General features: G+C 33.4%; 1 protein-coding gene across 1 annotated transcript in view; it reads right to left on the reverse strand.

Moving 5' to 3' along the window:
• Window positions 1–15,400, reverse strand: part of LOC129221929 (40S ribosomal protein S12-like) — a 28,240-nt gene that overhangs the window by 2,392 nt on the left and 10,448 nt on the right. Inside the window, exon 4 of the mRNA XM_054856310.1 lies at window positions 5,488–5,589. Coding sequence (XP_054712285.1) covers window positions 5,488–5,589 — 102 coding nt within the window. The remainder of the gene's footprint in view (window positions 1–5,487; window positions 5,590–15,400) is intronic.

Here is a 15,400-nt window from a genome sequence, read left to right on the forward strand (position 1 = left end):
ACATCAACTGCCGATAAAAAAAAATGGATAGAAAAAATGGATTTATTTTGATCTTACCAACAATCAGACAGTACTCTTCCAGCATATGATCAAATTTTACCATTTTGGGGAAAATCCAGACTGCCAATAAGGCAACAACATGTATCAAGGGACGTCAAGGATTTGTACTTAAAGCAGGGAAACTTAATGAAGCATCGAAACAGAAACAATCCAAGATTTCAGGTGGATCAAAAACTGTATTCCAAATGCCTCAGGGTTGGCAAGTTTTTGCCGGGGGCGGAAAAAACCACGGTTTTTGCCAAAGTGGCAAAAATAAATTTTGTGTTAACTTACAGTTTTTTTCCTTTTATATAAAACTAAAAGCACGAAAAGATTTTGATAAAATTTTAATTTAATTATTTTTTAGTTAAAAAAAATAAGTTAAACTTACTTTTAAAGTTATGGAGCATTTTTACTTCTAAATTTCAAAACATTAACATAATATTTCAGTTTGTAACATCTAAGACAAATAGTGATGTAAAATACCTGGGTATTTATTTTTAGGGGTAAATACCCAGGGTATATTACCCGGGTTAATACCCAAAATCGGTCTTTACCCGGGTATTTATTTCAAAAATTTAAATTCAACTAAAATACTTTTCTGTATGTATTCTGCTTTGTATATATATAACCAACCATATACAAAACAGTAAATTTTTGCCCAAAAATTGTATTTTGATCACATATTTAAAAAATTAATGTGTGAAACAACTTAGCAATCTAATATGATATTCACATTAAATGTGTTGGATATGCCTAATCAATGTCCCCATCTTTCTTTTGTTTTTCACTTTTCAAAGCAAAATTTAAAGTTTTAACAGTACAAATACAAAGTGAGTGACAAACTAACGCCTCCTAAATACTAAATGCCTATCGCGTTCTCCCTAACCAACGAACCAAAACCAACGAAAAGTTGTGCTAGTGCCATCTATGTGACAAAATTAATTTTAAATCCCTTTGCTTTACCCCATAAAAAATTAAATTATCCTGCCATCCTATTTAAGTTTTAGAGTAGTTCATTCTAAATTCTGACAGGGTTTTTTTCATAAGATTTCATTATGCCTTTAATTAAAGAAATTATAATATATATATTTTTATATTTTAACTAAAATATTAAAGTGCATCGTTTATATTATATTGTTACTATTTCTTGATTAACAATATAAAGCTACTTTATTTGCAATTAGGTGTTTGCCGTTTTTTCCATGGTTTTCTCCACTGTCCCGGCAAAAATTCTTATCCTGAAATGCCTGTATTAGTTGTTTAAAATAAACAATGCCAACTCAAAAAATATTATGAGGACAGGCAGTTTTTCAAATTCAAGTAGATTCAAAGGATGTATAAATGATTAACTATCTGGGGAAAAAGAGCAACAGAACGATTAGAAAAAATTGCTAAGCGATTGACGGTCTCACCCACATCAGTTCATATCGCATCAAAAAGTATACTTTTGAAACAATTACAGAGAACTTTTGAATCTTTCTGTCTTGATGGTAGGAATTAATGTTAAAACTTTCATTCAAAAACCAGGTGGTCTTCATACAGATTGTTGGATGGACAGAGTAACTTATTCCTTATAAATGGATTTTTTTAAAAAAAATTTGATATCCAAATGCAAATAGAAATATGACAACCAGCTAGAGGCTCTGGGCCCAGCAGGCTGGTTCCTAGTCAGTTTATTAGTCCCCAATGAAGATCAATGGCCCTCTTAACGCTATCTATACCCCTTTTACTCATTCAGCCTCTTCCGCTAAACTGTTCCTCAAGTCTACTACACTACTAAAGTGAAAATTTTCCTAATTTCCAGATTAAATGAGCAATACATAATTATTTTTCCTAGTACTGATTGATATTCAGATGTCTGTCCAGGATTTTTCAAAGTCCATTTTTGTGAAAAATCAAATAATTTTTCAAAAATATTGTTAAGACAAATTTTAGAATTTAGAGAAGGCTTAAACTGCATCATTTAAACTTAAAGTTGAGTGATTTCCTCTTCTACGTCAAGAATATCACTCTGGGGTGTTTTTCTAGTATTTGGGGGGGGGGGCATCGCTCTCCTAAGTATCAATATTTATTTACCATTCTACATTATGTTAAATTATACTACAAATATTTCTGTACAGTATTTAAAATAACAAAAAAATCAAAATTCAGACAAATGATCAGCATTTATCTTTTGGACCCAAGACACTTAAAAACCACAAAATTTTGTTTAAAACTTAAAAAATCCGTGATTTTAACAAAAATAAGATTTTATTTGTTGACCTCTTGACAAAGTGTACTAAACATTAAAAATTCAAAAAATTAGATTCCCATAGCGGATGCAAAGAGATCGCAATTCTCAAAGTGAAGGCATCAAAAGTATAGAAACGGCTTGTAAAAGAAATATTTTTGATAAAATTATTTTAAAATTGCATTTCAGCATTAATTTTTGTTTCATAAAAGAAAATGGAATTTTGCTTTAAAAACTTGAAATGAGCGTTCTAACAAAAAAATAAAGAGACTTTTCATTTATTTGCATCCTAATAAAGCGAAGTTAGCTTAAAAAAAAAAGAACAAAATATGATTCTCATATCGGATGTTAAAAGATTTCATTTTTCAAAATGTAGACATCTAAAGAAAAAAAAAACGGAAGTAAAAGAGTTTATTTAAAGTTAATCATCCTTGTTAGCATCGAAAAATCAAATCCATATTATTTTCTCCCAAAATAAGTTAAATATCACACTGCACCATTGTAAAAATGCAAATATTGACAAGCTGGTTAAATGTTGAGAATATTTTCTAATTAAATCATTATAAAGGTTTAACGCTGGCAGACACTAAGTGGCAATAATTTTGAAGTTGGTAACCTTATCTGAAGCGATCATATTTTTTCCCCACAACACCAATGCTAATTAGCTGTGATAAAACAAACAAAATTATTTAAAATCAAACTTATTTTCAGCTTTTAATTTTTTTTTTAAGAAACAAACAAGCATAATATTTATTTGGCAGTACCACTTATTTATCGCTTGCAGGAGCATCACAAGAGTCCCGATTTTTTTTTCTTTGTAAAATTAACAGATTTTGTATAAGCTGATCCCTCTAATTTGAAAAGGTTCCAAAAATTGTCGATTTTACATGTAATTGTAGATTTTTGGAATTCATCATGACGGAGATCTTCAGAGGGAAATGTTATTTGAAAATGGTGATATCATCATTCTAATAGAGACTTTAGGGAATGTTTCTCTTTTCAAAATGAGAAGTGTTTTGTATTATTATCATCATTTAAAAGGGAACTTAAACTGTTGTGCTTACTCTGATTTTAATGGTATTTTTATTGTGAACTTTTTGGTAATTTAATCAGGACCGCTTAAGTTATTTAGAAGCAGTTGATTTCCTTCTGATGGGGGTTTTAAAGGTTTGATGATCTCATTTTAAAGAGACATTATTATCATCAGGATGTGTAAAAAACTGTTGACCCTATTTTGGGACGATTTCTCCGAAAGAAGCTATACAATAATTTAGATAGCCGGTGTAGCGCTGAACATCATTTGACAGGGATTGGGATTATAAGGGAAATGTTCGACTTTATTCAAGAATTGTTGACCTCACTCAAATTGGAATTTTTGAGAATTACCCAAACTAACTTCTTCACAACTCCTGAATGTTTTCCTGATTTATGTTGCATGATTTTTTGGGTGACTTCCCAGTTCACCAACATTTTATTTACCTCCCCCCCTCCCCCGATTTTCATTTTCAATCATACTTTTCATATATTAAAAGGGGGAGACAATCGATAAAAAAAACCTACAGCAACGTGAGCAAAGCCGCGGGTAAAAACTAGTGTTACCATAATTCAAAGGATGGAGATATTGCTGATAGTATTAATAACTTTAAGTATTTTTAACAAAAACTTGATCAGCTGATATTAGTCAGACACAGGCTTGAGGATTTTATAGCCCTTTTCATTTGAATGCTGGCAAGTTGCACTCAAAAGATGTTTTTGCAATCTGAATTGCGATATCATGTTCTTCATCGGTTAGTTTTCGTCGAGGCATGACAAAACTATAAGGTATGAACCAACCCAGGACTGTGCAACTGGCGGCCCGCCAACACTTATTGTGCGGCTCGCCACCAGCTTATTCAGCATATTTCTTTTTTCAATATTTTATGGTTTCAAGAAGCATCCGAGTTTACCATTCTTTGTTCAAGCCAAGCTTCCCGAAATTTTCTCTCAATCGCTGTTTTACTATTTCATTGTATTGGGATAAAAAGGTAAATTACATCTACAGGTCAAGGTCAAGCAGTCCTGCCCTGCACACTGGTGTTCAAACGAATTCCTACAAATAGTAGTAGGGGGGAGACAGGGAGGGAAGAGAGAAACATTTCAGGTAAGCAAGGGACTCGAGTTCTTTAAGTTTCTTCCAACTGAACGGTTTCCAAATCTACGCGACTTTGGACTGAAAATAATTTCCATACTTGGGAGCATATATTTATGCAAAAGTGCTTTTTCGTCAATGAACTTTATCAATCGTCACAGGAGCTCTCTCTTCGACAGTTCCTTGTTAGACCTTTTTCGGCTTTCAACGACAAACAACGATGTTGACATTCCTGCCCTTGTAAAGATGGTGGATTGGCCTCAGTTTTCTCATTAATAATAAAGCAAATTGTTTTATAATCCTTTTGTTTCATTGTTTCATAATTAATAATTCAACTATTAATATTGTTATTGTATAAGAGGTTATTGTTCAATTTTTTCAAACATCAATTTTTTTTGCCATATTTCTGGCCGGTGGGCTCTATGCAGTTGGACAGCCCTGAACCAACCTAAGGTAAGGAGGAAGTCGGGAAGGTATAAACTCCCTAATTGTGTACATGAATTCGATTCCATTATCTTATAAAAATCAACCAAACTTTATTAACATCACACATAATGCTGTTACACCTCAAGAAGTCTGTCAATTAAATTAAAAATCTATGGAACATGATTTCATGAGGTCTTTTACTTTTCAACAATGAGGTGTAGCCATTCGGCAGTTTAAGTAAAATGAAATAAATAAATATATTTAACAATTGAAATACATTACAATTATGGATGAGGTGTTGTCTTATATATTCATTACTAAAGATGATCATTACGTCAGAACATTGAAAAAGGAACTAGAACGTCAATGGCGGTCAAATGAGGATAATAAGCAATTCAGATTGCTCAAAAGATAAATAAAAATAAAACAAAGCCCACATTGGTGATTCTCATAGTTTTAGGGAGAATGTGGAGTAGTAAAATGAACCCTTTTGCGAAGTTCTAGTTTTTCTTGAGCAAGTATGCAAAATGAGTAGCTGTTGGAAACCTGGTCATCATATTGGTTCTGCTATAGTAGAGTTCGACTGTAATCGAGCTATCAAAGCATGCAGTAAGGAAAATCAAGTAGCGGCAAAATATCGGTAAAATAAAATTGTACCTACCACAACAACCACACAACTGCAACCAACTACTTTCCTTGCCTTTCCTTCTTTGTCAAAAGTGCATAAACCAGCCCATTCTCCCAATTTTTTGTTACTATCAACCTAAAAATAAAAAGCACATGCAAATAAAATGCAAGAAATAAGTAGAACCTCATTTCTCCCGATCAAATGAGTAGGCAGTTTTATTTTGTTCATCTTTTGACATAGATTACTTATAGCAACGACGTAAATGTGAGTAAACTAAATATTCTTTTTTATTGTGATCAATTAATGATAAATCATCAGCATCAACATACTTCATTGAAACTGAAGACAGTGGACCAATGACCCATTTCTTGTTAAAAGAAATGTTATGACAGAGAATCTCTTAAAGTAATGAAAGCTTTTAATATATAATTTTTAAGTAAAAACATAAAAGCGGACCAAAATGTTAAAGAGTGGTCTAAAGCAGGCTCTAAAAAACGGACTTTGGCGGAAAAAGCGAACCATTTGGGAGCCCTGAAGACACGAGAAGAAATTTTCTGCTAAGTTCAACATTGTCCTAGTTCCAAATATTAATTCCTTGATTATTAATTGAATTTGAACCCATAAGAAGCTAATCTAAGGTAAAATGTGTCAAAATAATTTTTAATTGTTAAAAACAGGATTGAATTCTCAAACAATATTTCGTGACACTGCATACCAAATACATTTTCAGAAGATTGGACTGAAATTCTTTTGAAAAAATTTAAGCAAAACCCTATGATTTTTGAACTAAGGAACCTTTCAAGCTTCACTTGAAAATGAATTTTTTTCGGGTACTTTTCAAGGTTGTATGAGTACTGTAGAATTAATGAAGAGATGAGAAGTTCAGGGAAGGGACATCTTTTGGGAAAGCAGCTCTAAAAATGTTTACATTGAACAAACAACTAAGTTTACCTTGTATAAAATACAGCTATAATTCCAACTCGAATAGTAAATCTTTCTCCCACTCAAAACACATGATGTAGCAAAATTTTATTTTTTTTAATTCACTAACTACTCAAGGCAGTGGTACAAAGCATTGCTTTATTAGTACATTGAATTACGTTACTGTTTTACGCATTAACTTTAAAAAAGGAAAAAATAAGTAAAAGCAAGCACAAGGCAGGCCAGGGGATGCCCGTTATTTTCTCCCATAAAAGGCGACATTTCTACTGAAAAATTGTTCATAATTACCAAAACTAACTACACTTACCCTTATTTCATTAGCAGCAATAAAGAAGTGCTAAAATAAATGTATACCATTACTGGCTTTGTTTCTTATGAAATTTAAATATATATTCACGTCTGCGAAGTTCATTTGTACTGATTGCTGTTTTATTTTTTTAGAAATTGCTCATCCAAGTTGTGGATTTTGCAGTCTCATCACAATTTTGACACATCCTGTCACATAACGAAAAAAAATCCTGTTTGGTAAAACATCAATCACACACGCATTCATTTTTGTGTGAATGTCTTGATAAAAAAAATTGCCATAGTCATGAACAGGGTTCGCCAATATACACTCAGGAGCATTGAAAATAGCACCTTAAGAAAGAAGAAAGGTACAATAGTGAAATTTTGCATATAAGAAGAGTGACATCTGATATGCAAATGATCCAAGCTTGGTGTCAATGCGCATGACCGTTTACCCTTCAGTATCGGTGAAATCAGGAAAAAGGTGCTACATAAACCAGTGCATAATTTAAGATTTGTAAATGTTACGATTACAGCCGGATTTTCGGAGAACCTTTATGAGTAAAGGATGACAACGAGTTATAAAAGGTTTCTCACAGTTAAGCGAGTTTGAAAGAGGTTTGACCATCGGCATGAAAATTGCGGGCTGGCCTACGAGCTGTGTTGCTGCCCAGGTGGATCGTTTGAAGTGATCCGTTAGAAACCGTTGGGAGACAGTGGACACAAGATGGTACCCACCTGCAAAAAAATGGTCTGGAGCGACCGGGAAGACCACAAGGAGAAAGGATCGTGTGATAAGCGCTCGTGGATCTCACAGTGACTTGTTTCACCATTCAAGCAGACGTAGGGGTAGCAGTTGTTCTCTGAACCATTTTTAAATGTCTTGCGGAAGTAAATCTGCTAACCAAGCGCCCTTTTCCCCTTTTAAACCCGAAACATGGCAACTCCGTCTGCAATGGTGCGAAGCCAGAGCGATGTGGGATGTCACCGACTGGCAAAAGGTGGTGCCCTGGAGAAAGGTACCAGTCCACCCATTCTATCGTATGACACACTACCCGCACAGCAGGCAAAGTGGTCTGGGAGGATATAGCATATGATAGCCAGTTCACTCTAGTTGTGGTACAATGAACCTTAACGAGCCAGCGTTATGTTAATGCCAATCTGCAACCACATCCAGGACCGTCCCTGAATGGCCCTCCAGGAGCAACTTTCCAGCAAGAGAATACTCACCCACATACAGTTAGAGTTGCTCAAGACCTTTTACGTCCTTTTGAGACTCTTCCACCACCAGCCCCTCTGCCGACTTGTCCCCTATAGAGCATGTATGGGATCAGCTGTCGCCGTGCTACTGTGCCAGGGCTAGAAAAATCTTGAAAGTTTTACATGCCCAGCCGGGCATGTTTGTCTAATAAGTACATGCCCAGACAAAATTTTTACATGCCGTTTTTTTTTATTGTATATTAATAAAAACCTTTAAATTTGTCATATATAGCATTAGCCATTAATCAGACAATAACTACACAGTTTGTTGGCATGCATGTCCGTCAATATGTCTAGTTCCTTTTGTGTTAAACAACCAGTGTTCGATTGCTGCCGATGGCTCAAAATTATCTGATTAAACACCATCAATTGCTATTCTCATTAAACTGCTAACAGTCTCTGTGGATAAACTGCAATGAAGAGGGCTTTTTATACGGTTCATGGCACTGAATCCCCTCTCACATGCAGATGTGCTGGGAGAAATGCAGAGCATAATCTCTACAAGCAAAAGAATATTAGTGAATTCTTCTTGTTTACTCTTTAAAAGGTAAGAATAAACAGCCAGAAGATTAGAAGATGCTGCCCGCATTTTGTCGATCATTGCTTTGAAACCTGCCCATTCACTCATGGCCAAACGAGTTTCATCGTCACTTAGGTTTTGGCTGAAGTGATTACAAAGTTCAGCAATTTCACTATTGCCATAAGCAGCCAAAGCAGTAGGGTTTTCTAATGGCCAATAGTTGAAGTTGAAAGTGTTGAATAAAGAAATTGGGGTTGAATTTTGAAGCTTTTGAAAACGGTTGTCAACACACTACAACACATCATCAATAAGGTTTTCAATTTGGAGTTCTTTTCCTTTAAGTTCAATATTCTGAAAGGAATTACTTTTGAAATTATCTTTAAAAGCCTTCATGTGCGGTCCATCAGTATGTTGCAGAGCTTCTAACTGTAAAGAAGAAGCCTCCAAAGTGGTGATCACATCCAAAATTGTGAAATCGTCAGATTGAAATTTTTTTTGACACTGTCACTAAAATGTCAACAATATCTAGCCAATAATGGAGAGCTTGAACAAAGCGAACAAGCTTTAGTTCTTCCAAGTACCCCTTCATCTTGGCGGATTTTTCATTATTCTTTTCCGTTGCAGCACTCTCAAGATGTAAGACAATTAGATGAAAGTTCTTTTTTAAAGCTGATAATACTCTTTGCTGACTACACAGCCACCTAATTTGGGATGCACTTCCCATTTGAACAGCTGAAGTTTAAAAAAAATGGCTCAATTCAACCAGCTCTCTTCTGTGTTTTGGAGAACGGCTGTAAAATTTTACAACCCCTTTAATGGTCTTTTCAAACAGTCCTTTGATATATGTGTTTTTTACTGCATCAGTTACAGCTAACTCCAAATTGTGAGCAATGCAATGAATGGATATGAGGTGGGGAATATTTTCCCTCATGATAGCAGCAACACCAGCATATTACCTAACATCTTCATTCAACTTCACACTTTCTAATGATTTAATTAGAGCATCATGCACACCTGGAGCATCTGCGTGTTCTAACTCGGCCAAATCCACAAAACGAGTAAGTGGTTTGCCTGATGAAATGTACCGCACATAAACAATATCTTTTTCAATTGTGCTCCGATCTGTATTTCCATCTGCCATAACACAAATGAACCTTACTCCTTCTAAATCTGCAATGAGGTCATCTTTCATCACTTCAGCAATGTGGTGACAAAACTGTGCACCTCCCTTATCATTTAAATAGTTATTTTCACACGAAATACCGTTTTTGATTTGTAACTCGCAGTCCTTTAAATTTTAGAAATGCCATTTCTTCTTTCGCACAAAAATAGGTTGTATTGAAAAGGATAGACATTTTCTTATGCTGTTCTTCTGTTAGCCTAACAAGACATTTCCTCATTGGAGTGGCAGTTGGAACATCGATCGCCAATTTAGCTTGAACGCATGAAACGTGCTTTTTTGTTTTATTATGAGCTCTAACAGATGCGATGTGGATTGCATCTCCGTGCACTCCTGGATTTTTGAAATATGGGCTCGAATTATCGGCAATTTTCGGGAAAGCTCAACAAATCTTGCACCACATTTCAGTACGCTCTTCATTACAGTCTAGCCAGGCGAATTCTTTTAGCCAATCTTGTAGAACTAAATGTTCCCGTTTTTGTTCGTAGTCCGATTTCATTTTTTTTGTTTCGCGGTCATTATCAATCACATCCACTGTACTTGATGACCGCTTTTCAGAAGCCACAACATTGCTGCTGGATTCAGGTCTTGGTGTTTTAAAAAACTGTCGTATATCCATAATCTCCTAATCCGAATATTTGCATAACCAAAACTCTAAAACACTTCTTCGAGTAGAATGCACACGTGCTCTGCCGAGGAAGAATGCACGCCTCACGAGGCGTCGAGGGAGGAGCTTATTTCACAAGCTAAGGAAAGGAGCCCCGCGATGACGACATGCACTCGTCAGATCAGATTTCTCCCTCCTTACTGACGCATGCGCAGTAGGGGAAGATCGCTTCCACACAAGCTGGAAACAGGAAAGTCTTTTTCTACTAGACTTGAGGCATTCCGCGTTGCAGTGAACGAAAAAAACGCACTCAACTTTAGGCAGATCACTGGGCGACTTTGCCGATGATTCCTAATGATTTCATCTTAGTCTAAATATGATTTTAGCGTTATCGCATGAAATAAAGTTTGAACTCCGGCTAGGATGCGGTAAATTTTCAATAAAATAAGACAAAAAAAAAGTTTTTTGAGGAAATATTTCATTAAAAATTTACATGCCCAGCCGGGCATGTAAGGGTAAAAGATTCATGCCCGATCGGAAATTTTACATGCCCTGGGCATGTCGGGCAATATAATTTTTGAGCCCTGCTCTGTGCAAGATTTAGAAGTGGTTGTTCAAAATTTGGGGGATAACATCAGACGTTAAATTAGCTCAATGTCGGATCGTATTGTGGCATGTATTGCAGCAAAAAGGGAACCAACACGCTATTGAATTAGCATTGTATTTATCTCATTCCTTAGCCTGTATTTGTTTAACTGTCTAGATTTGTGGATCAAGCGTATCTCTCATCTGTATTATTCCATACGCTAAATTTCACTTCAATACAATGCTTCCTTCTTGGGGCGCTATTTTCAATGTTCCTGAGTGTATATCAGTTGATATATATCCAGATATTTATTTTGAAAATATTATGATAGTTAGATATTTTTGATATTTATTTTTTAAACTACAGTATTTAATATAAAAATTATGTTACTCATAATAATATTTTTCATTTATTAAAGTTAAAAATAACCATAAAGTAATATACTATATTTCAATGACGTATTTATACATCAGTAATACAGCAAAGGGGCAATTCCACGGAAATAGGGAACTTATGACCAATTTTTCAAAATCTTTTTTTCTCACAAATTAGGTATCATTTTGAAGCTTATAAGTTGAATTATATGAAAATAAGAAAAATTACCACAAAAGTTGATGTTTATAAGAGTTACAAGCCTTTGAACAGAGGTATTTTTGACATGCTGCCATAATGGATTTTTTAATATCTTGTTGGAATTGGTATTTCAAACTATAGTTGCAATATTTTTCACATTGTAACTGATTCAGATGCCTGGCACAACACTTTAGAACAAATGTAGCATAAAAAATGACACCTAAATAAAATATTTTTGTCTTTAACAGCTTGTTTATAACAGGCACTTTGATAAAATTACGTCCGACACTAAATTGCCTAAAAGTTTGTGCTGTATAAAATAGGATGGATGTTTTTACAAAACATTTTACCTGCAAATCAGAACATCAGTTACTATTGAAAATGTGCAATCCGAACAAAATTCAAATAAATACCTTTTTGTTATTTTATGGTGTCGAACGTAAAAAATTAATTACGTCCGACACCAAGATTTTTAAAATTATTACCTTGTTCTGATTATAATTTCTCCGATTTAAATAAGAAGGGATAGAGGACCGCAATAACATTATTTCTTTATACTTTAGTCATTAAATGTCTTTATTAATAGTACTCTTACTTAAAAACATTATTTTAAACCAAGAAACTGGTAATTGATTAATCACAACTGGTCCAATTTGTCACTTAATATATATATATTTTTTTTTTCTAGAAGCACTTAACTTTTAAGAAATAGTTTTTTCTTTATTTTAAGCAAATCAAAATGCAGCAATTTGACAGCAGAATAAAATCCAATTTGGCAAACTGGGCGCATGCCATGCCCAAGCCACGATCTTCACATCCCATGTGTGGATTTCCAAAGAATTCTTTCAAACGTTTGCCATAATTTTTGATACTTTGGATCATACTAAACTCGCCGTGCATAAATTTGTAAGTTACCTTTTAGAATATCTTAAAACCAAGTACCCAAGCAGTAAAAATGCAAAGTTTTCTCAAACAGACCCAGCTTACAATTTAAGCAAAGATACCTATTAACAAAATTTAAATTTATTTGAGCAGAAATTCAACACAAAATTAACTCGGAATTTCTTTGCAGTGTTCCCTGGGGAAGGAGTTGTAGACAGCATAGTGGGTAAAATTTAAAAAAAAAATAATAATAAAAAAAAAGTGGTGTAATGTAAAAGCTGGAAGTAAAATGCCAGGGGGATTTGAGCTCAACCAAATCAGACCACCACCGCAACCAAAGGTCCATTGTACTGGAAAAGTATTGAGCGGTATGTCACCAAAATTATGCATCTGTAGCTCCTTCATTAATCAGCAGTGTACTTTAAGTACACATATCATCAGAAGAGACCATACATAATTAGCAACATTGCACCAATATTTGAGAAAAATCCTTGAGCACTGCATGCACTGAGTCGAAGCAATTTCATTGAATAAAATTAATATCTCAGATGCTTCTTCCTCACAAACACTTAGGATGGTTGTTCTATTTAAAGAAGAATTATCTGACAGTGATGCATTGGATGAATTTGAAGATATGGAATTTGTTGCACAACTTAAAGTACATAAGTGGGTTGTGGTTAGCTATGAGTCTGTACATTACACAGGATACATTCCCCTGTTAAATGGTAAAATGATTCAAGTATCTGTGATATATAAGACAGAAGGGCACATTAAATGGCGAAATGAGAAAGATAAAATCTTCTATACAAAATAAAATATTTTTAAGAATTTTTTTTCCATCTATCCCAATTAGAAGTGGGTGATAATTAACATTTACGAAATGTATTTGGTATTTAATGTTGTAATTATCTAAACATCTCATTTATTGTCATTAACATATTACTCAAAGTTTAAAGCAAAGTTAAAAGTAATAAAAAGGTTTTAAACTTTTGGTTACGTCCGACACCACGGTAATTTTGTACATATTACGTCCGACACCAAGTTTTTACGTCCGGCGCCAATACCAAAGTCCCTATTTTGGCACTTAATACCTCTAAAATTAAAAAAAATTTATGAGTTATTAATATTTCATCATTGTTCTTTGACATAAAAGTAGTTACATTGTTGCAGATTAAGCCATTGACCTGAACCTTGGATTTTAGTTTTGCTAGTCTCATTTTTCAGATTCAGCTCATACGTCCAACACCATGAGTTAAACATTTTTTTTCACAAAATAAAATTTTGTATCAGAAAATTTTTTTACGCTCAACAATTCTACATACATTAGTAAGTATTTAAAAAAATATTTTAATCTATGTCAAAATAGTAAACCAATAAATGTGTTGGTTTTTTGAAGCAAATTTCATGCAATTCTTACGTTCGACGCCATGGAATTGCCCAAAGTAATATAATGTTCATTTTTTATATTCATTTTTATCATTAGTATCAAAAGTATCTAGTTAAATATTAAACATTGGTCAGAAAAAAAAATGTCCTATGACTGTGCACCAACTAATGTATGTTTTTTATTTCTGATCATATAACTGTGTACTGTCTGACCACGAATTGTATGGGAAGACAAACATCTGTTTTACAGCTGGAAATGGACGAATCTATTATTTTTTAGCAATGCCAGTTTTTGCAGAAGCAGTCTCGTTAAAATGAGCGGATACCGGTATCAAATTTTTACTTTTCCCCCTCATTCAGATAGATTCGTCTTATCTGGACGTTTGAAAATTCCATACGATTCGTGGTCGGACAGTAAAGGTAGCTAATAGAAGAAAATTTAGTAAAACAGCTAATGCTAAATTAACTCCATTAAAATTGATAAAAATGTGAAATGAAATATTAGATATAACAAATGAAAGAAAACTTAATTATAAGTCTACATATTGTAATAATAATATAAGAAAATTAAAGAGTGATTTGAGGATGCAATTACTATTTTGAACACTTTAGTTTGTACTGATTGAAAATATCAGATATATATCAAAATATCGGATATTTTTGAAAATAAGACACAAGCTTTTAAAAATTTCTTTCAAAAAAATTGAAAATAGCAGCTTTGTTTCAGTTCAATTGTCCCGAGCAATTGCTAAAACTTGATTAATATACTTTTTTAGTCTTCATTAGTTAATTTAGTGCTCAAAATGTTGGTTTTAACCATTAAATATCATAGCTGCCAACCTCAAGATAAAAAAATAGGAGCACTTAAGGGGAAAAAATAGGAGCAATGAGGGTTAAAATAGGAGCACCAAATCGTGGCCTCCGCTAAACCTTCCTTCTGTACCGTAAGCTTTTATAAGTTCTAAGCACCATTACAATGTGTTTCTGAATTTTCATGTTAGATTTTCAACAAAACTATAACCAAATTTAAAATAAAAATATTAAACATTAAAAAAGCATCATTACATAGGTACATAATGAAAATTAAAAAAAAAAAAAAAACATGATTACTACTTGATTTAATAAAACTGCAACCCTTTTTAAAAATATTCTTTTATACATATTCTACATGTATTGAAAATGCATTGCATAAGAACATATTGAAGATTTAAAAAAAAAAAAAAAACACGATTACTTCTTATACTTGGAAGTAAAGCAACTTCATAGTAAAGGTCAAGACTTGGAAATCTTCGAAGTGGCCACTAGACTGGAAAGGGTATGGGGCAGTTTTTACAACTTTCATTAAAAAAAATAGATGAATAGGACTTCACATATTCTAAAATAGAGTCATTCAATACTTTTTTTGTACATGAAAAATTCAAGTTAAAATAGGTTTCTGATTTATTTAAAAAAATAAAATAAATAAATAAATGAGAAGTCAGCAGGAACCTTTATTTTAGATGAAATGGTTTCAGCTTATAACAAAGCCTCCGAGGCAATAAGAATCAAATACAGATAAAATTTCCCTTTCAAAAAAATAATTTAAAAAAAAAAACATAACTTTTTGCCTTTTGTTATTTTTAATAGTTTGTATTGAGACAAACAACCAATTGTGTTTTCGGAAACTTAGGCTATTAATAGTCTTGTCTACTTCCATGTTGCAAATGACCAAACATAGCAACA

Source organism: Uloborus diversus, chromosome 5, assembly GCF_026930045.1.
Source record: "Uloborus diversus isolate 005 chromosome 5, Udiv.v.3.1, whole genome shotgun sequence".
NCBI lineage: Eukaryota > Metazoa > Arthropoda > Arachnida > Araneae > Uloboridae > Uloborus > Uloborus diversus.